General features: G+C 40.5%; 1 protein-coding gene across 2 annotated transcripts; it reads left to right on the forward strand.

The window, feature by feature from the left end:
* The first annotated feature begins 763 nt into the window (after positions 1-763).
* UBXN11 (UBX domain protein 11) lies at positions 764-19,474 on the forward strand. 2 transcript variants are annotated; one of them, XM_088442138.1, is made up of 14 exons: positions 764-891; positions 1,222-1,265; positions 1,693-1,761; positions 1,862-1,962; positions 5,667-5,724; positions 5,798-5,877; positions 12,509-12,596; positions 13,675-13,889; positions 13,980-14,057; positions 15,646-15,763; positions 17,083-17,186; positions 17,258-17,310; positions 18,311-18,436; positions 18,509-19,474. In XM_088442138.1, the coding sequence occupies exons 1-14, from the start codon at positions 881-883 to the stop codon at positions 18,684-18,686; spliced, it is 1,323 nt and encodes a 440-aa protein (XP_088298264.1). In that variant the 5' UTR covers positions 764-880; the 3' UTR covers positions 18,687-19,474. The 2 variants fall into 2 exon arrangements, with proteins under 2 accessions (XP_088298264.1, XP_088298263.1); XM_088442137.1 differs by lacking the exon at positions 764-891 and adding an exon at positions 903-1,099.
* Positions 19,475-21,477: the final 2,003 nt, after the last annotated feature.

The following is a 21,477-nucleotide window of genomic DNA, read 5'->3' on the forward strand; positions in this document are numbered from 1 at the left end:
GCGTGCCTGACTATGTGAGGGGAGTTTAATGGGAATGCATAATTAACAAAGTAGTGTCATGGCACACGTGACATTGGTGGTTATTACACTGAATAGATCGTAGTGCTTAAGAGATGGTATTGTCAACCTTTAGCTCTGCGATCAGCTCCGATGGTCTCGATTAATCCTTATATCCCCGGAGATGACGTGTATTGCGAACGAGAAGGGGGCGTGTGTTTAGTCTTACGGCCGCATCCTCCCCTCGCTCGTTAACGACGCAACTTGCGAGCACTTCATTTTCATATATCCACTTTTACCTTACGACCGAGCGGCCGCAATGACCGACTCTGAATGAGGTCCTCAGTGCTTTAACACGCAGTATGTAACGATAGTTTGTGCCGTACACACTGCACAATCCTATGTATAGTTACAGCACTCTGCACATCACTGGGTCACAATGTCGTATGGTATGCACCCATCTTATGAGACAAGAAAAGAAGCAATGTATTGTGCATGAGAGCAAGATTGAACATTACCAACATTTCCAACTTCAAATATCCAAAACCTGCTATTGCCCCTAGTACACTAGGGACCGTTAGTAACTATGATACTATAATACAGTAATGGGAAAAAGGTAAAACACACAAACCCAATAACACCAAACAGTAGCATGTAGACATTAATGTGACAACCTCCATTCTAATGCAATCGTCTCATCATCATCATTATAACCCACTACTAATGACGTTGGAGAGTAACTGATGACGTCAGGGTACATCTATCCACTACCTTACACTGATCTCAATCAGGATGTTGTTACGGTGCATCACACACTTGCTCACCGGTATCCGCAGCACGCTGCCCGGAAGTTCCCGTCGCCAGGTTACCGACTTCAAACAATATGGCGGCACAGTGAGTGCAAAATGAGTAGCCCTTTAATGACGTTAGGGAAAACACGAAGAACGAGTATAAGACCCGGACAACGATGTCACCAAGGAGGGAACATACAACATGGGGAGGGAAACGAGATAGACCGGGGCGATGAGATCCATGAACAACCTTTAATTAATACGATAAAACAGGGAAATCAGATGTCACCGTGTGAATTGACCAAGACTGGGTAACCAGGCTCACATACACATAATGTACCCCGCATATACCAGTTCAGGCTCATTAATCCCTAATAACGAAAGCTCTTTGTCTCTCCCTGTGTATAACGCAATATTTGTTGTGTATTCATAGGAGAAGATCTGCACCGTTTAGAGACTTGCCTCCAGGTTACCTAGGTGAGGTTCCCGACTGCAATGAGCAACGCTGATAAAGATTTTTTTCCAGTTATTCAAACTATAATTTTGTCTGATTAAGTTTTCACTTATTTCATTTGGCATGCACTTCTATCACCATTGCATTATCTTTGCCATGATTCAAATTCCATTAAAGTACATTAAAAATGTAGAATGTATTTTGCAGAACTAAAGTGTTAGTACGTTTGAAATAAAATTGCATCAGTCATGAGATGCCATCTGACATGCTTTCAGCAGTCTGCTCAGAACTTGTTTGGCGATATAGGCGGCATCCTGTTAATATGTTTTCTGTATGGTTCATGTCCCATGTGTAACAATGACCTTTCCGGATTGCAGAGTGCTAATATGTTTATAGTTGTTTGTAAAATGTCATGAACTGGCTCCAAAATATCTTTTATTTTTTCCTCAGCGGCAAGCCTTCCATCCAACAATATGTTCCTGCAAGAGAAAGGAAACCATTCCCTTGGCAAAGGACTGGGTGATTGTCTTGAAAATAACTTATAGAGAATAATGATATAACTTATATCATTTTGACTGTTTGGGGAACTGTTTATAAAGGTTTTGTTTCTTTGTTATAGGTTCGGTCCCAAGTGATTTCGATCTTTTAAGCACCACAGTAAAACGAGTGAGTGAACTGGAGACGAGAGTGCGATTACAAATGCGAGAAATTCAGCTAAAGGTCAGCAATGACATCCCTTTATCTGTGCTTGGAGTTTTCCTTATACAAAGAACCTGAAAAAAACATGTTTCCTGCAACTAGTGATTTCCTCTTGCCCTCAATCCTTCCTGCAGTCACTAATTTGCCTATAGCATTGAAGCACACCGTTCACTACTATATTAAACTGATATTTGAATTGACAACATATAATTAAATATTGAAAATTGTTACCTGTACTACTGTTACAGCAATGTACTGTAGTGTCCTCAGTATTTTCTGCATGAAGTTTGCAATTTTCTGTGCATGCATGAGTTTTAATGAGTGTTTTCATCCCATGTACTGACAAGAGCATGTCTCTACTAAAAAAAACAAGAAAAAAAATTTGTGACCGCAAAATGTCCTTCACAAGGAGTAACTGCATACATTCTTGGTAAATCCCAAGGATCTGTGCAATGTTTTACACAAATACTCCTTTCTGAGGCAGGTAATTTTTGGGTGATTATTTTCGACAGGATCTAGTGGTCTCAATACATTTAATGCAGAAAATTGTGATGTGTTTACTCTTCTAAACTGTGATTTCTTTGTGTTTTCGTGGTGGTTTTGAGTTTTAGCAGGACAGAAAACACTGTAAGCCCCCTGGGCTTTCAAACCAGCCACATAGTAAATCCCTCATGCGTATCCTAAGGGTATTGGTTGGTGTAAGGCAAGTTTAAATCTGGGTACACATTGACAGATATATTGGGCGATCAAGTGATCAGCCAATATATCGGGTGCCAGTCAGCCAGTGTGTACCAGTGATATGTCTGTGAACGACGTCGTTCACAGACATATCGCGTTGGCTGTGCTGCACAGCTGATGGACAGATATATCTGTCCATCGGCAAGTGTGTATGGGCAATCAGCCGATCGCTCGTACACATGCAGCCGCAGGGAGGGGGTCGCGGTGCGACCCTCGGGGAGCTGGACCAGCAGCTGCCTGGAAGATTATGGTCATTCAGTGTATATGAACGATAGATAAATAAAATACCAGTGCTATAACTAAAAATATATAATGGACATATCTCAATGGACAGCTGATATCAAATAAACAACAATTTATTAAAGAAACAAAATGAATAAAGACACATAAAACATAAATATAATTTAAAAAAAAAATATATAAATAATTAGTGCCACAAAGAAATAAAAGGGACGATACGGTGATGTAAGCAGTTCCTTATTGGATACCCCCTCCAAAAATAAGCATAATCTAACTAGGCCCAACACTGCATAGCTTCCAAGATCAGACGAGATTGGGCATGTCCAGTGTGGTGTGGCTGTAGTTCCTGTGCTGGAAAAGTTATTGATAAGACATCGAGCTCCTGAGGAAGCTGGATGTATCTCTGACCAGCGAAACGCGTTGAGCTTATGAGGACTTGTGACACTCCCTCCTACTGCTGATGACCTTTATTTATTTGGACTTCAAACCCTGTTAATTTTTGCATCATCATTTCTTCTCCGGTGGAAACATCACAACCCTGAAAATTACCATTATGGCCACTGCATGCTGCCAAGGACTGTGAATACATTGTGACCTATACCGGTAATTTCATCGCCTAAGGGATATTTAAGACTTATCAATAACTTTTCCAGCACAGGAACTACAGCCACACCACACTGGACATGCCCAATCTCGTCTGATCTTGGAAGCTATGCAGTGTTGGGCCTAGTTAGATTATGCTTATTTTTGGAGGGGGTATCCAATAAGGAACTGATTACATCACCGTATCGTCCCTTTTATTTCTTTGTGGCACTAATTATTTATTTTTTTTATATTTTTTTTATATTTATGTTTTATGTGTCTTTATTCATTTTGTTTCTTAAATAAAATGTTGTGTATTTGATATCAGCTGTCCATTGAGATATGTCCATTTTTTTGATCATTAGTATATATTTTTAGTTATAGCGCTGGTATTTTATTTATCTATCTGTCTTGTTTATATTAGGGGCTTACATCCCCTATTTACCAGCAGCTCTCTGACAGCGCTCAGCTTTTTTCTGTCTTTATATAGTGTATATGAACGACCATCATCTACAGATGTATCTGCAGATATATCTTTGCAGTGTGTACCCACCTTTATTGACCTTCTTGCAACATGATACATTTTTGTATACATGAGAATATAGGTATAACGTAACAGTGTGCAAGTGCCAGGATTTCGGCGATTTACCCACAACAATTTTTATTACGGTAAAATCAGATTGGTTTTGCTGTTAAAAAAAAAATGCCGCTTTAAATCTCACTGGCTTTTACATTTGGTCATATATATCCATAATCTACCACATTGCAAGGAGGTTAGTTAAATTTACCAAAAATGTATTTTATGTTCTTTGGGATTAATATTAGAGTAGGATGCAAATGACTTGTCTGCTCTCTGACTTGCAAGGATATGTATTCCCTCACACAGTAAATGTCCGCCACCAAACAACAACGTTTGAAAGCACGTATTGGTGTAGGTTTTTATAGACAAGATTGGAAATGTAGGTTATGTATAAGGTCTTGTTTTCTGTCATTTGGAGCAACATGTATTATTAAGACATACATAATTCCAGGCAATGTGCTATTTGCAGAACCAGAAAACATTGCAGGTTTTTCCTTGCACCGTATAGAGATGACAAAGGGAGAGCAAAGAAACAGTTTGTGGAGGCACTCTTCTGTAGCTTAAAATGTTTATGGCAAGGAAGTAACCAATATATAAGACTTGATATTTGAACTTGCTACCTGGACTTATTGATGTCACGTTTGTTACATGAAATTATATGACATATACATGTATATGTGTTATTGTGTTTAGTGTTTGTCGGTCAAGTGTTTTGCTACTATTGAGTAAAAGTTATGTTTTAAACCACAGAATAGTGCCCCTACAAAAGAGAGTTTCTTTCCTGTCCCTTTTCTAATTTCAAACTCTAGAGGAGCACCACCAGGAGATAAAATATCTGTACCCCATACTGAGAGTTGGGGTACAGATATATGGTTATTATGTTTGTATACACGCTGGTTTCATTTATCACCTTGAGGCTGTGCAGGGACACATCTATACTTTGACACCGCATAGAGAGTCACCAGAAAGCTTGCGGTGTTCAGGGTACTTTGAAGGGCCTAATTGAATCAGCCACTTAAGCTGGTTATAAACCTAAAAGATAAATGTACAGATGATGGTTATTCATACACACTGAACAACCATTATCTGTCATAAGGCCGGGGATCACATCGCGCCTCCTTCTCCGCGGTCTCTGCACCAAGTGTACGGGCTGTCGGCTGACCGCCCCCACACACAGCACGATGAGGAGATATATCTGCCATTGGCTGTGCAGCACAGCAGACGCGATATGTCTGTGAATGTTGACGTTCACAGACATATTGCTGGAACACACTGGCCGACGCACACACAATATATATTGACCGATCAATTGATTGGCCAGTGTGTACCCGGCATTACAGTGACATCAAATTATTTAAAGTACATCTATAGATGTCAACAGGGATCACTGCTGAGATCACTACAACACAAGATTATGTAAGCCTGAATACTGAAACCCAAACCAATATGCAAGAATAGACGGTACTTTTGAAGTTTTATTACATATCAAACAAGATCAAGATCATACAGACAACATTAGCAACGTAACATTTACTATGTAGTGTATAATACATACTGTGCAAATCTCATATAGTTGCTATTTTAGGATCAAGAGATTACCACCTTGGAGCAGAAGATCAAAAAATTGCAGAGCCAGAGGACAGGTGAAGTAATATTTAGTAACGTGGGTTGGCTTAAAGTAACCATTCAGGTCACTGACCAGCCTCCATCTTACAGACCATTCAGTAGAGAAGAAACACGACCAGGCACTAGAGAAAAGATGTCAGGAACTACAGAAGAGGGTCTCTGACATGGAGGTAAGTGTTTGGATACCATCTTGTCTTTCCTCAGAGCAGTGTGGAGATATATGTATGAAGTAAAATTAGTATACCACAAATCAACACTATGGGGCATATTCAATTAGCCGCGGGATTTCACCCGCGGCTAATTGACAGGCTAAAGTCCTGCAACACGGGGTTTAGCTATTCAATTAAATAGCTATTTCCCCGCGTCATTAGACCGGGACTCTCGCGTGAGAACACACTGATTCCGCGAGAACTGCGGAATCAGTGTGTAATAACCTCTCGCGCGAGGCCGAATAGGGTAGCCTCACGGTGATTTTACCTCGCACCTACATGAGGTGCGAGGTAAAGTCCAACAGTGGGGACTCGCGTTGGGTCTCAGGGACACCCGCGCGTGGAATCCCCGCTAAATGAATCCCGTCCAGCGAGACAATTAGCCGCAGGGTAATTGAATATGCCCCTATATGTATACAGATTATTGACTAATATCTTGTGGTGTACAATACAAGCAAGAGTTTTTAACATTACAGTACTTTACAGGAAATATATAATATTATTATGAGATTGCATAACGGTGGGTTTTGTTCTGATCGAAATGAATTGTACACATACATGACCATTTGAGTGAGTAGAAATTAACACACTTATTTACAAGTAATAAACAAACAATTAACAAACAACATACAAAGTATACAGTATACTCAACTTTTGTCTAGGTATTCAGATGACACCGGTAGTTCATTATCTTCAACATAAGATGTACTTCATCTTCTTCATCTGGGGAGTCCTCGTTTCAATAACGCCCAGGTAGTTCAATATACATTGCAGGCACCATGTATTGCAGTCTCAGGTTCATGCACAAGCTAAAGAGCCTTTGTCTAGGTTTGATTTATATACCCTAATATGGGGTGTTGGCTTCCGGATATTAAGCCCATATTATTTACAAACTGGGTATCAAGCACTGATTGGTACAACGTAGCATTGACCATTCTTACCTCTTGCACATGCTCTGTAAGCACTAACATATACTTAGACAAAGAAATACAGTAATGACGTGTCCTAATATCTGGAGATAAACTCTTTCAAAGCCCCTTTGTATAGAGTAACCCATAATGCATAGCGTCTCTACACATCTTACAATGGTCACCCCACTGGAATGTGGCTCACTGTCTACTGATAATACCATATAAGCTATGAATGGCTATACATCTCTAATAGTGACAGGTACAAGTTAGGCCTCAATATTTCTGTCTTGTTTGACCTCAAGGTGATTTGACCGATCTATGCAAAGACTGCAACTGTATGAATACAATCTCTTTTCAAACCTCAATGGGGCCTAGTAAGGGTATATGTGTTACAACTTATATGCCTATGTAGAAATTAATTATTTAACCCACTGGTTACATTCCACCCTTGACTTCTACATCAAATATAAGGAACAAAATCCCTATTGCATAATTTAAACCTGTATTGAACTTTCACTACTCGTCCTTACACAGAATGTAACAACATATATTATAACAAAGGCCCTCATTCAGAGCCGTACGCTCTGAGCAGAGCGCACGCTCTGAATGAGGGACGTCCTCCATAACTATGGAGCGTCCTCCTGGACGCTCGTATAGCTGTGGGTCACCACCCACAGCCTATACGAGCGTGCAGTTTGATGGCGGCGATGGTCTTGACCATCGAAACTGCGAGCCGGAGCCTGCGGTTGAGGTTTTCAACCGCAAGGCCCGGAGTGATTTTGGCTCTATCAGAGCCAAAATCACTCCCACTGACATCACTAGTGATGTCAGTGGGCCGGCTTCTGACGGTAGGCGTTCCCTTAGGAACGCCCCCGTCAGGGAGGCACGCCCCCGGCACGCCCACCAAAGGGGGCGTGCTGTCAATCAACATCGACAGCACGCCCCCTTTGATCAGGCCCAAAGTTAATACTATATTTACATATAACAAATAACATAAAACCCCACTAAAGCAACATTTCCATTCAGGACTTGATCACTCTGGCTGTATTGCAGAATCTGTCAGTAAGCCTCACTGAACTCTTGTTTCATTTCTAACTCTTTACATTATATTCCTTTATATCATGTGAATAATAAAACAATGAATAATACATATAATCATATCAAATATATCAGTAAAGTAAAATAAATTTCAGTTAAGTTCAATGAAATCTTGAAATAGTCTTGAGAATATTGGTGAGTGTGGATCCAACCAATATAAGACACAAGTTCAGTTTTGCAGAATGCACACAGATGTATGTAATGGTTGTGCCATCAGATCTTATAACTCTGTTGTCCTCCTGGACTCTCTCCTGTATAAGAAATAACTCTCAGGCCATCATCATCTCAGGCACACCTCCAGCGACGTTCTCTCACCTCCTGCTCCAACCAGCAACCTGTTGGGTTAGACAAGTAAACAGTGTGAGATAAGCCATAGCAACAAAACAATATAAACATTTACTTATCCTGTTGAAATTATCTCTTACACCTGTCTCTATTTCTCTTCCTACTATATTTCATAACAACAATCATATCATAAGTGTTTGTGCACCAGATATCTTACTTTAAAAGTTTCACCCTTTACCACCCTCCGGTTAACCAAATATATATGTACTGTATACAGCCTGCTCTAAAAACCCAACATTGTGTGTGTGTATATATATATATATATATATAACATTCCTGTTTCCTAAACAACACATCCATTCAATTAACATTCCTGTTTCCTAAACAACACATCCATTCAATCATACTGATGTCAGTTTTGTGAATGGTATGAAGCATAAAAACCCAATATACTACATGTTGTTTCTGTAAAATGGGTGTCTTTGTCTGCTTAAATCTTCTCGGACATCGCATTATATCAACAAATCAGTCTGTGTCACATGTTCAGGATAGTCTCTTATCTTGTATCATTCTGCTTGAGACAACTTCACTCCTGAATGACAGTGTTTTGTAGCTGTTCAGTACAACACTCGTCCTCCATCTTCTTGGTGGCAAATGATGAATTCAAATTGCCAGACTTGTGCAGTCATTTCACAGTATATGAGGCCTTCAGTAGTAAGCAAGGTAGGCCACATTTCCAGCTGTTGGCAAACATAACAGGTGTTTGCAATGTCTCTGACCATGGTTTGGATGTAAGGGATTCGAGCTTGCTCGAATGCAGCTTCAGCTTCGTCATGGCCTAACAGTTCTCCTAGCATCATCAGTGCTGTCTTTGCGGTGAATTGCACACCATGCTCTGTGCTCAGTTCAGTTGTGCACACACCATTGAAGCTATAGGTGTGTGTATCAGCATGTCCACACGTTGATCTTCCAGCTTTGGACAGCAGTCCATATGGACTTTGTGTGAAATGTCCATTTCTCAGTGTGAAGACTTACAGGGCCTTTAGTCTTGTCAGTGACTTGGAAAACAGTCATAGATGCAACAAGTGCTCTAGCCCCTTCTTCTGTCTGTTGGCTGTCAGGTTGTAAAGATAGCTGCTTTGCTCCAGCAAAAATCCACAACAATCCTGTATGGGTGCAGGTAGCACCATAGTCCATGAACCAATAATGCTCTCTGTCTTGGAAATCTTCCCACCACCGTAGAGCTGTGATCATTAAGAAATCCAATATGGACAGTTCAAACATTGGTTTAAATTCACACGGCCAGCAAGTAGTGCTTTAATCTCCTCAGTCAGCATCAGAGTTTCTGCTGTTGTCATTGGCAACTGTGGCCCTGATTCAGAGCCGGACGCTCTGACCAGAGCGCTCGCTCTGAATCAGGGCCCACCTCCATAATTATGGAGCGTCCTCCTAGACGCTCGTATAGCTGTGGGTCACCACCCACAGCCTATACGAGCGTGCAGGTTGATGGTCGCGATGGTCTTGACCACCAAAGGGGACGTGCTGTCAATCAACATCGACAGCACGCCCCCTTTGATCAGACACAACGAGCGAAGGAAAGTCCTTCGCTCGTCGCTTCTCGCGCATGCGCACGACGGAGCGCACACCATCAACCCACTTGCGAGCGGACAGCCGCTCGCGAGTGGGTCTGAATCAGGCCCTGTGTGTCTTTCAGCTGCTTCAAAACCTTTGACTGGTAAGGCTTTGTAAAGAAATACACTGGGATGCAAATTTCATTACCAAACACAAAATCTGCAACTTTGTCACAAAATATTCCCACAGTCAGTGTGTCTGTAATGTATGTAAGCCCCTTGTGGTTAGTCAGTGTGTACCCACCAACCCCTCCTTCACAATGGGCAAGTAAACCATGAACATCATTTGCAATGGATGTTTTATCAGAAAACACATCTTGTTCACTCTTTGCATTTTTAAACTCAACAATGACACGCTGATCATGCCATGTAAAAGTAATGTTGTCATGGGGGGAGTCTTCAGTCTCAGGGGCATGAACTTTTACTGAAATTCTACCTATGTCCCACCTTTTGGCTTTTGTCTCATTGGGCAAGGCAAAAGGCATCATCACCACCCCTTCAACTCAGCAACACCCCTTTTAATGGGTACGCACATATTTCCTGGTTTTCATTCATTTCACAGTGCATGGCAAGCGGGACAGTGACTGGTAATTCAGGCATGCCATCATTCACCTCAGGAGTACCACAAAACATTGGCATTTTTGTCAGAAATCTCATTTGCATTCAATTTTGATTCTGATTTCTGTACATATTCCCTGAATTCATAGGTTTCAACATTTTGTTCACATTTTGTGAAATCATCAGACATTTTCATCACACAATCACTTCTCTGGTCAAACACATTTTCTGTAGTGTGAATACATTGCTTAATCTCTGTCTTAAATTCTATCTGTGTAACCTCACACACTTCTCTGTGTATCTCTAGCTCACTCATTTCTGTGCAAGATGTGTATAAATCAGCACTTGACATCTCAACTCTTGCTTGTGAGAACTCCGTACCCCTCCCAATGGAATTTCTTAAAGGTAGACTTTCAGAATTCTCAGAAACACATAATTGCAAAACTTCATCATCTGATTCAAAATCATTTGCTTTTAAAAACCTCAAATCACTACATTGTATAGGCATCCCTAAACGTGTCAGATTAAACTGAGATTTTTTTTAACACATTTCTGAAATTTCATCAATTTATTCTGTAATCTACCCTTTGCAATTTTCACGTTTCGACAATTTGCAAATAAGTTTTCTCAAATTGCTTTTTTTAAAAGAAAAAGACAAAACAACATACAGTGTGATTTCAGCTAAATCACAATCCTTTCTAATAGGAATGAGACAGAGGACACATACACAATACAATATACAGGACAGCAAGAGAAAAAGCAAAACATCATATTGCCTTTTTTTTTTTACAGAATCAGTCAATTGGTCACAAATTATTTAACCCTTTCAATCCCACTTCTCGACACCGAGTGCATAATGGTGGGTTTCGTTCTGATCGAAATGACCATTTGAGTGAGTACAAATGAACACACTTTATTTACAAGTAACAAAGAATTAACAAACAACATACAAAGTATACAGTATACTCAACTTTTGTCTAGGTATTCAGATGACACCTGTAGTTCATCATCTTCAACATAAGATGTACTTCATCTTCATCTGGGGAGCCCTCGTTTCAATAATGTCCAGGTAGTTCAATATACATTGCAGGCACCATGTACTAGTGTTCACTCTAGCTCCAGCGGCAGGCAGGGCGCCGGAGCTAGAGGGCACGTTTGTGCGCACATGCGACCGAGAAGGGGGCGTGGCAACTGAAAAGGGGGCGTGCTATAAGACGCATCCCCTTTTCGTCACTCTTGGGGGCGTGCCCGGCACTTACGGACACGCCGGGCAGCCCCCAAGCGCTGCAGACAGGGAGAATAGATGCTGGGCGCATGCGCCCGGCATCTATTCTAAGGCAGTGACTGAGTCACCGCACATTTCTTCACCCACGGGACACTGCGACCCGCGGGTGAACACGGCACCCGCAGGCTGTTAGGGTAGGGCGCTTTTTGCCTTCCAGAAGGAGGGCAGGGCGCCGCACCCCGCTAAAACAGCCTAGCGGGAACGCTAATGTACTGCAGTCTCAGGTCCATGCACGAGCCAAAGAGCCTTTGTCTAGGTCTTGATTTATATACCCTAATATGGGGTGTTGGCTTTCCAGATATTAAACCCATATTAGTTACAAACTGGGTATCAAGTACTGATTGGTACAAAGTAGCATTGACCATTCTTACCTCTTGCACATGCTCTGTAAGCACTAACATATACTCAAAGAAATACAGTAGTGACGTGTCCTAATATCTGGAGATAAACTCTTTCAAAGCCCCTTTGTATACAGTAACCCATAATGCATAGCGTCTCTACACATCTTACTATGGTCACCCCACTGGAATGTGGCTCACTGTCTACTGATAATACCATATAAGCTATGAATGGCTCATTATACATCTCTAATAGTGACAGGTACAAGTTAGGCTTTGATATTTATGTCTTGTTTGACCCCAAGGTGATTTGACCAATCTATGCAAAGACTGCAACTGTATGCATACAATCTCTTTTCAAACCTCAATGGGGCCTAGTAAGGGTAATAGTGTTACAACTTATATGCTTATGTAGAAATTAATTATTTAACCCACTGGTTACAGAGATCTAGAATAAATTACTTTTCTTCCCTGTCACATTCCTAGCGTTTCCTCTGTGATTATGGGCTGTACTGGGTTGGTGATGAAAATTCAGCTGATGTTTCAAAGCAAAAGACACATAGCAGCAGCACAGGTGACTATAATACTAACATTACACTCCTGTGAAACATATACTGTATATGGGTCAATCCATGTCAAGTGGACCAGGGGTCCCCACTTGACCATCTCCGATTTTGTTCAAATTTGCATGAAGGTTGGTGTATATGTAGAACTTTGGCTAAGTTTCAGTTCACAGTATGCAATAGTAGTGGAGTTGTGTCTCTGGTAGTGGAGGTAGGTGAAATGCTCACAGACTCCGCAGTGCACAATCAGCAATGTTAAAGTAATTGCTGTGGCAGATCTATGAGAGCAGAAGGTGTGAAAGTGCACATGCTTATACAACTTTGTATGCTGATTTCAAAAATCGCTGCCTCAAGACTTACAAACATGTACTATTTTGACAGTATGAGGCCAAATTAGGCCAAAAAAAATCTGTTTTGTTAATTTTTTTCCTGGAATTCAGCTGCCCATATCTCCAAAGGAAAACATTATTTTAGTATGACATTAGTATAGCTAACGATCCAAGTGGACACCATCACAGTCATAAAATAACAGGCTTTAAAGTTACTTAGTTCCTGTTATTGTCATCTAAACTTGCTTTCACAAATCGCGTGTTCAATTTTCCGCCATCTTTGAAGTCCAATAGCAAAAAAGAAGCATATCCGATTTCCTTGAACAACATTCATTAAAAAGAGCAGACTTTAAACTACAACATATATTTTTTCTGTATAGGCATTTTGCCTCAGAAGGGAGAAAACAGGCTTTAAAGTTTAGGTCACTTTCGACTTACCCAATACTTGATATTATGGACGAGGCTTGTTTAAATGGCTCTCACTATAAGGCAAGTAGAGTTTGAATCTTGTAATTAAACATGCCTTGTTGTCCATACCTGAAACTTTACCAAAGTTAGTTCTACATATATACCAACCTTCATGCAAAATTTTATCAATATCGAGAGATGGCTAAGTGGGGTTGATTTTCAAAATTGGTCCACTTGAATCGGAATGACCCATATTCCTGACCAATAAAAGGCTCGAAATTAAAAATAAAACCATAAAATAATATTAAAAATAAATAAAACAGCAGATACATGGTTTTCTCTATGTCTACAGGGCACTCTTCACATACTTTCCACGTAGACTTTGACTTGATCCTGGAGAATTTGCAGGACTTGAATGTGCTTGGAGGAGATGGCGTATCACATATAGAGTATAAAGAGGGGGCTGCCCGACTGAGACCTCCTGAACCTGTCCCACTCACATTATATAATAATGGGATCATTATGTTTAAGGGGCCATTCCGTTCCTACCAAGAGGCATCAACACAGGTAAACATAGTGAGTAGAGTAGAATGGAACCTAAAAAGAGGGATCCAGCAATGCTGCATATAATGAGGGCTGTTGGTCTTTGTGTTCCAGCAATTCCTTAGGGACATCATGGATGGATATTTCCCCTCAGAGTTGCAGATGCGCTTTCCTGATGGAGTAACATTTCAGGTGATTGGGTACAAGAAATGTTTGAAATGACAGATGCCCACTGATTGTGCTATAAGGTTTAATGGGGATTACCATACAATTATTTTTTCTTCAGTCTTTGAAAACCTCTTTTAAATGACCTTCCAGAAGTTACGCCCTCCATAAGTGATTTCCTGCAAATTCCCAATGGTTACAAACTTGTTGATTCAAATGGTTGTAGAGAGAATTACTGGATTGGGAGAAATTTAACTACAAATAAAATAGTGTGTAGAGTAGAAGATTCTAGTTCAGAAACCTATAGAACAGCCCTGCGGACACCGTAAAAAAATGATAAACGTTTAAGGTAAAAACATAATATTTTCATACATGGGACCAAATGTATCGGTGAGAGTTTAGAAAATGTGAGAGTTTAGCGGTAAACTCAAACTTTTTAAACTCGGCCAATAGAGTCCGAGAACAAGCAAACGCACATGGTTTTTAGACTCTAAAAACTCACACTATTTAAACTCTCATCCAGATGTTTTCCCATTTTGAAGACAAAAACTTGACCAATGTGAGAGTTTACTGCAAACTCTCAACTTTCTAAACTCTCACAATGATGTTAAGAATATTGATATATAAACCTGCACTATCACTTAGGTGAGCAAATGTTTAGGTTTGCCACTTTAAAATTGTTGGAGTGGGGGGAAGAACCAATCTCCATGACTGCTGCACTGAGTGGGTAAACTGTTGCAACAAATAACTGTATGAGGGTTCCATTACCTTCTCTGTGGCCAATACAGTAGTAGTCTTAATACTTTCATATACAAATTGTCCACTAGTGGCTACAGGCCTATCCTAACTTCTGTATAAACAATGCAGCTTCATTTTTTTTTTATGACTTTATGGGTGTGGGCATGTGGTTATTACATTGTAATCCATATTACACACATGAATTTTATAGGTGCTAATGCATCGACTTTCAGACTTTTATGATGTTTACAGAACAGGGTGTTCCAATGCTGCAGCTTTCATTACAAACGTGAAATGTGTTTTTGATCATCTGGGAAGCAGGTGGACTCCGGGCTATCTGTTTCACATATCTTATCTAGCCTCCAGGTGCTGTACAGTGTGGCACAATAAAACAAAAAAAATGGTGGTAGGTTAGGGCCTGATATTGAGAGTTTATTTGGTTTGAAGAATTGACAGGGGTGGAATCAAAGCTTATTTACTCTTTCTAATCCTTAAATTCAGCAGTCACCCTTTGAACATTTTTTGAAAAATGTGACTTTATTTACAAGACCAGCATGGAGGGGAACTTGGCGTTGGTACATACTTGTACTCAACATTAAGGGGATTGTGGCCTCAGCATTAGTCTGCACATGTTGATTTGCACTTTAAGCATTTCTAAATTTGTAAATTGCAGAGAATGTCCGTTTCCTCTCACATACACTATAAAACTGTTCCAACAGGTGGCATAATGATAAATTACATTGTACACAGATTACTTTTTTAAACATCCTCTAGTGAAACTGCCTATTGTACTCCATAATAACAGGCAAGTGGAGGCTATGGGGCCATTATATAAAAACTTTCCATGAGCACAGAGTTAAACACCTATTTCTTCCAGGTTACAGATATGCGTAAAGTGGTATTCCATGAGCGAAGGCCATGGGATGAGTTCCCTGGTATTGGTCAGAGTGTTGGAGGGACAGAAGGTAACCTAAGAGAGACCAGCAAGATGACCGGTAAGCACAGACTTACTGTAAATACAGGAGAAAAAGTAAGAGGAGTGGACAAAAGGGGGCAGAGGCCTGTGTTCATTATTGCCATACTCAGTAGACAACTACAACCAAACATTTTAATTTACGTATAAGAAAACAAAGATTAGGAAGCACCCGTATAATGTTTAAGGTCAACTGGTAACTAATAGCTACACACTTCCTAGTATAGTAACATACAAGACTAATAAAACCTGAATGACCTAGGTGTAATAAGAAATCACTCCCTTGAATCAAAAACTGTGGCAGCTGTCCCAAAGCACCTCTTGTTTTCAAGGGGAAAGAAGATCTGTGAAAAGTATAAATGGCTCAGTAAGGTGAAATAAAACCAATTCCAAACTTGTGACTTGTAATACTGAAGGTAAATAGGTGATCTCGTACAAATACCGAAAAGTACATTTCTTATTTGTCTAAATGATTGATCTTGAAAATCCTGTTGGAGAATTACATACTTAGGTGGTACTTTAAGACTTATAAAGGAATCTTAAGGTACCAGGGTCGAATTCCTAATTAGATTATGTACATTAACCTATTACTCTCTAATTATCCTTAAACATTTTACTATAGTCCAATCCTATTCATTGTTTTCTGTTTAATATTCATACACCCGAGCAGTACAGGCACAAGAGAAAGGTGCCGTGACTAGTATTATTCATTAGGGCTGGCCATTGACTATTTGTTGTGTAGTTTTACCTCCATATTGGGTGGTGCGGGTACTAATTACCCAGGCCTGGGTTTGTCTGGGGGGCCTAGGGCAGCCATGGGGAAGGAGTAGTAATGATCCCCACTTTGGCGTAGTATTCTTAGTCAAAGTTTTCACAAGTGTGAGTGGCCACACCCCTGTGTTTGGCCACTCCCCGTTTAGCACCCAGGCCTGATGTATATTTTGGCCACTCCCCGTTTAGCACCCAGGCCTGATGTATATTTTGGCTACTCCCCATTTAGCACCCAGGCCTGATGTATATTTTGGCTACTCCCCATTTAGCACCCAGGCCTGATGTATATTTTGGCCACCGTTAACTGCATCCTCACCATTTATGTTTAAGTAACGGTTTTAATAGCTATTGGATAAATAAAAATGTATTTATAATGCAAAGCTTGTTGTCACTGCTGGACCAGCTACAGCTGAGGTTTATAAATACACTAAACTTTAATCTCCTTGGTTTACCCCTGGAGACTTTTTTGATTTATGTATTTTTAAAAATGTCCTGTCAAAGCGCCTATAGTTTATCATATATACATTTAAAGGGAGGTGTTGCTTGGTTTTATCTGTTACCCATTTTTAGGCCCACGACTTACTGTGGAACAGTTCTTGAGCAAGCTCCCCAAATCTATTGTACATGGTGGTCGTGTCATGGATATTCAGGGACCAATCAGAGAGGCACTAAAGGTAAATATATTGCTCCCACAGGCTATAATTGTGTATGGCATTTGTTTCTTACATGTAACTCTTTATTTCAGGGATCCAAAGAAGAGATTCCATGTGAAAGCATAGTGGATTCAGTAGAGAAGATGTGAGTATAGTCAGTGAACTTAGGCAGACAACCCATTGGGCCTGATGCAGAGTGAGAACTATACCAGTTGGAGTGGCATATTTTGCCATTTTTCGCACTGTGCATGCCCACAAATGAGCCATGGCATAGTGGATGGGTGCAGCAAGCTCTGCGATCAGTGAGGTAGAATGAGGGTGGGAAGTGTTGCTCTTACATAGGTAAAGTTCAGTAAGCATGTGTTATGCAAATACGCCTCAGGAAAAACAAGCAATCATGTGTATATACGCCTGTTAGGAGGCACATCTATGTATCCACTACATGGCAAAATAGGCTCCACTGCAGATGCTTTGTGGTGCACCACTCTGCATTAATGCAGAAATATGCAAGTTTTGTCTGTGCATGTGTCACTTGTCACCATTTCTACATCAGTCCCAGTGTCTTACTGGCATCCATATTTTAATGCTTATTTATTTTAATATTTATTTATGTAGTCTGAATAGGTAATCCACTATGGCATAAAATCTCCCTTTTTAAATAGTGCCCCCTTTCCTTGCTGCAATTTGTTTGAGGTCACTCCTTTGGGACCCCTTATATACATAATCATCAGAGCCTCATTGCACCATATGCACACCTGGGCAGAGGAGACTATTCCCCACAGTGTAGTGGGTAACTGATATCTGGCATGGATGCAGACACTGAACAGGTTACCACATACACTTGCTTAAAAAAATATTCATATTTATGGCATTTTTTCCAACTTGATTCCGTAATATAACATAATAAAATGTTAAAATGGCAAAGGGTGAATACCTTTTACAGCCACTGTACCTGACCATACGTGCGCAAATATGCTGGCCAAATCCAGTCCTTCTATCTTTTCTGGCCAAGCTGACAAATAGCACAATGTGATATTGATGATCATAGGGCATAGACCATCTAAATAGAATAAAACGGGGAGAGGGGTTCCAAAGTGTGCGGCCCTCTTTTTTTGTATGTGATGATACATTTTTATGAATGTTAGGTCCCAGACAAATACAAGGTTCTCCAACTTGCGAATAAAGTCTGAGAGTGGAGACCACACATACAAGGTGCGGATGTTGCCCAGTGAGACACTTGGAGATCTGCGGGCCATCCTGGCACAATACAGGTGAGTGTTACTTGAAAATGCCCTGCATGTGCTCTGCTCCCACCATACTTATCCTCTTCATTTTGCCCACAGTACGTCTGACCTTGCGTCCTTCGATATAATTAGTAGTTTCCCATACAGAGTTTATGACAACAACACTTGTACTCTGGAAGAGGCTGGTCTTGTACCCAATGCGTCCCTCCTTCTGCGAACAAAAAAACTGAGAGAACCTGGGGAATTGGAAACTACGTCTGTCAACCAAACCACTTAACTATAATTTTTAAGCATTAGTATAACAGATAAAACATACTTTGGCCTTAACTTTTGGATAAGATGTGATATTGATGGACTGTCACTATGATTTGATGCAATCCAACAAAGTTGCAGCAAGGTGCTCTATTTGGTACAATGCTGACTGTATGAGAAGACGAAGGATCACAGATTCAATCTGCTAAACTAATCAATCATTCTATTCAGACTAAAGGAATAATACACAGTGCTGTTCCATGTCATGCCATCAGTGAACTTAAGGCCCCCATACATCAGCAATTGATTGTGGCAATTCTACAATTTACAGATGATTGTATAAAAAAAAATCTGCAATGTATGGGCTTCACAGATCGCAACCAAAAAGTGATTGGAATTGTTAAATCAGATTGTCCAACATATTGGATTTCACAGATCGATGATGGCTAGTGTATGGACATGATCAGCAGACCGTTACTAGAAAATGATGGGCCTTTCAAATTGGCATATCTGTGTTTGCTGAAAATGATCTGCGAATCACTGAAAAAGATCTGTAATGTATGGGCGCAGATTGCTAGATTGGGAAATCCTAAAATCGGGCAACAAATCTTCAGATTGTTCAATTGTGGTTTTTAGATTGCTGATGTATGGGGGCCTTAAGGCAGACAACTAGAAGTTCACTCCAGTAATTAGAGCAGGATATCAGCGAGTGAATGTAGTGTAAAAGGAGGAGTATACACCAAAAAAATAAAAAAAGTGACTTGATTTTCCTACAAGATGCATTTCCTGACTAACACCTAAAGTGAATGTCACAGTGAATTCCATAAACAGTATCACAAACTACCTATGCTAGCTTTTGGTACCAGGAATTCTTTATTTGGCCATTCTATCAACTGGCATAAGCATTGTATCATGATTCATGCGCAATTTGGCCACATTGTCACTTGAGACAGGTCACATCTGGAAGTGAGGGTTATAATATGGTTATAGGATGAATGCACACACAAGCCAATATCACACCTTCTGACCATACAGATGTGCCCACATACATCTATCCTGTGTGCTACAAGTTGCGCCACACAACGCGGGAGCTCAGTGAGACTCGGTAGCGCTGAGCATCTTTCCATGCGACTTTTTACCTTCAAATGTGTCTTATTCGCACACCGATGCGAATAGATATTAATCAGCAGAAGCTGCTTGTGCTGTGATATGCAGCATGTTTATATTGTGTGTGTGACTGCGGGCGTATCTGCATGCTAAACACTACGTTGTGTTACAGTCACTGACACCAACGTAGCATTTCACATGCAGATACACCCGCAGATGCACACAGAATATAGGCATGCTGCATAGCACAAGCAGCTTCTGCTGATTAATATGATATGCAGCATGTTTATATTCTGTGTGTGTGACTGCGGGCGTATCTGCATGCTAAACACTACGTTACAGTGTTACAGTCACTGACACTAACGTAGCATTTCACATGCAGATACACCCGCAGATGCACACAGAATATAGGCATGCTGCATAGCACAAGCAGCTTCTGCTGATTAAAATTCTATCTATTCTTATCGTTGTGCAAATAAGCCGCATTTGAAGGAGATGTTTGGCGCTACCGAGTCACGCCACAGCATGGCGCGACTAGAAGGGCTGTTTAAGCCACCAGGAGGCTAGATGTATGTGAACCCATCTGTATAACCAATAATAATTTAATAGTGATGTCCGAGCCACACATACAGTACATCAGGCCAATTATTTTATATCAGATCCTATACTGTAGCAGCTGTGACCAGCATTACTTTCTTAGTTATTTCCTCTTCAGTCTCTTCGTTAGCTGATAGATTAACTGTTATTATAATTATATGCTATCAGCTAAGAGACAGACAGTCTAAAGAAGTCAGGCATTTTAAAGCTGCTCATACATGAAGCAACTCAGACAGGCAATATATTCACTGTAGTCACATCCACAGCATTATATCGCTTTCCTTGAATGAACACTCCTCCAATCATGACAGGAATCAGTTTGCAGCATTTGAAAATAACCTGAGTAGGATAATTCAGAAGTCAGAAGTAGCAGTTTGTGGGCCCAAAGAGATTCCCAATGCAGATCAACATCCATTTAGGCTTCTTGAAATGTTACCCCTTGTGCACCAGAGCTAAACCCCAGGTTATTGCAGGGTTAACCCGGGTTGCTTCTAGGTGTAAAAGGGGCCAGAGTTGGATTCCCGGGTCGAGTGACACGGCAATCCAACCCAGGTAACTTGCAGGATTTAACACGTGAGTGACCCTTGAAATCCTGCAGTGTAAATAGGTAACCTGTGTTGTCCGACCTGGGTTCCGTTTACAGCATGGGGACTTCCTGGTTTCTGAACGCTTGGAGATTATGTCATCTTTATAGGGAAAGTGGGTCTGGACTGCACACCCTAGCTCTTTATAATGGGATGTGCTACCTAGCTGAGACTTAAGTGGTTTCTTTTGTTCTATGTTGTAATATTAAGAGACAAACCGAGTGATCTAAAGTGTTAAAAGTAAGTGTTTGTTACATTTTCATACATTTATTTTTCCTTTTTTTTTCTTTAACACTTTCACTTACCTAACACTTCACTATATTTTTTATTTTATTTTGTGTGATGTCCTGGGGTGGTTTGGCTGGGGTGTTTTGGGGGTGCCCCACACCCCAAACATGATCCCCCATAGTGTTAGGGACTTACCCGATGAGGTTACCTTGACGATGGTAGGTAAGCTCGTAACTTTCTCCAAATTTAAGCCTAAAACCTTGCATATTATGCATTATTATTAATGGTAGTATGGTGCAT

This window comes from Taudactylus pleione, unplaced genomic scaffold (assembly GCF_031769625.1).
Source record: "Taudactylus pleione unplaced genomic scaffold, aTauple2 ptg000305l, whole genome shotgun sequence".
Lineage (NCBI taxonomy): Eukaryota > Metazoa > Chordata > Amphibia > Anura > Myobatrachidae > Taudactylus > Taudactylus pleione.

Coding starts and splice junctions, on each gene's coding strand:
- UBXN11 (XM_088442137.1), top strand. CDS start 903: ATGAGTAGCCCTTTAATGACGTTAGGGAAAACACGAAGAACGAGTATA. Junction 5,725..5,797: donor ATTGCAGAGCCAGAGGACAG/GTGAAGTAATAT, acceptor TCCATCTTACAG/ACCATTCAGTAGAGAAGAAA. Junction 14,058..15,645: donor CTGATGGAGTAACATTTCAG/GTGATTGGGTAC, acceptor TATTTCTTCCAG/GTTACAGATATGCGTAAAGT.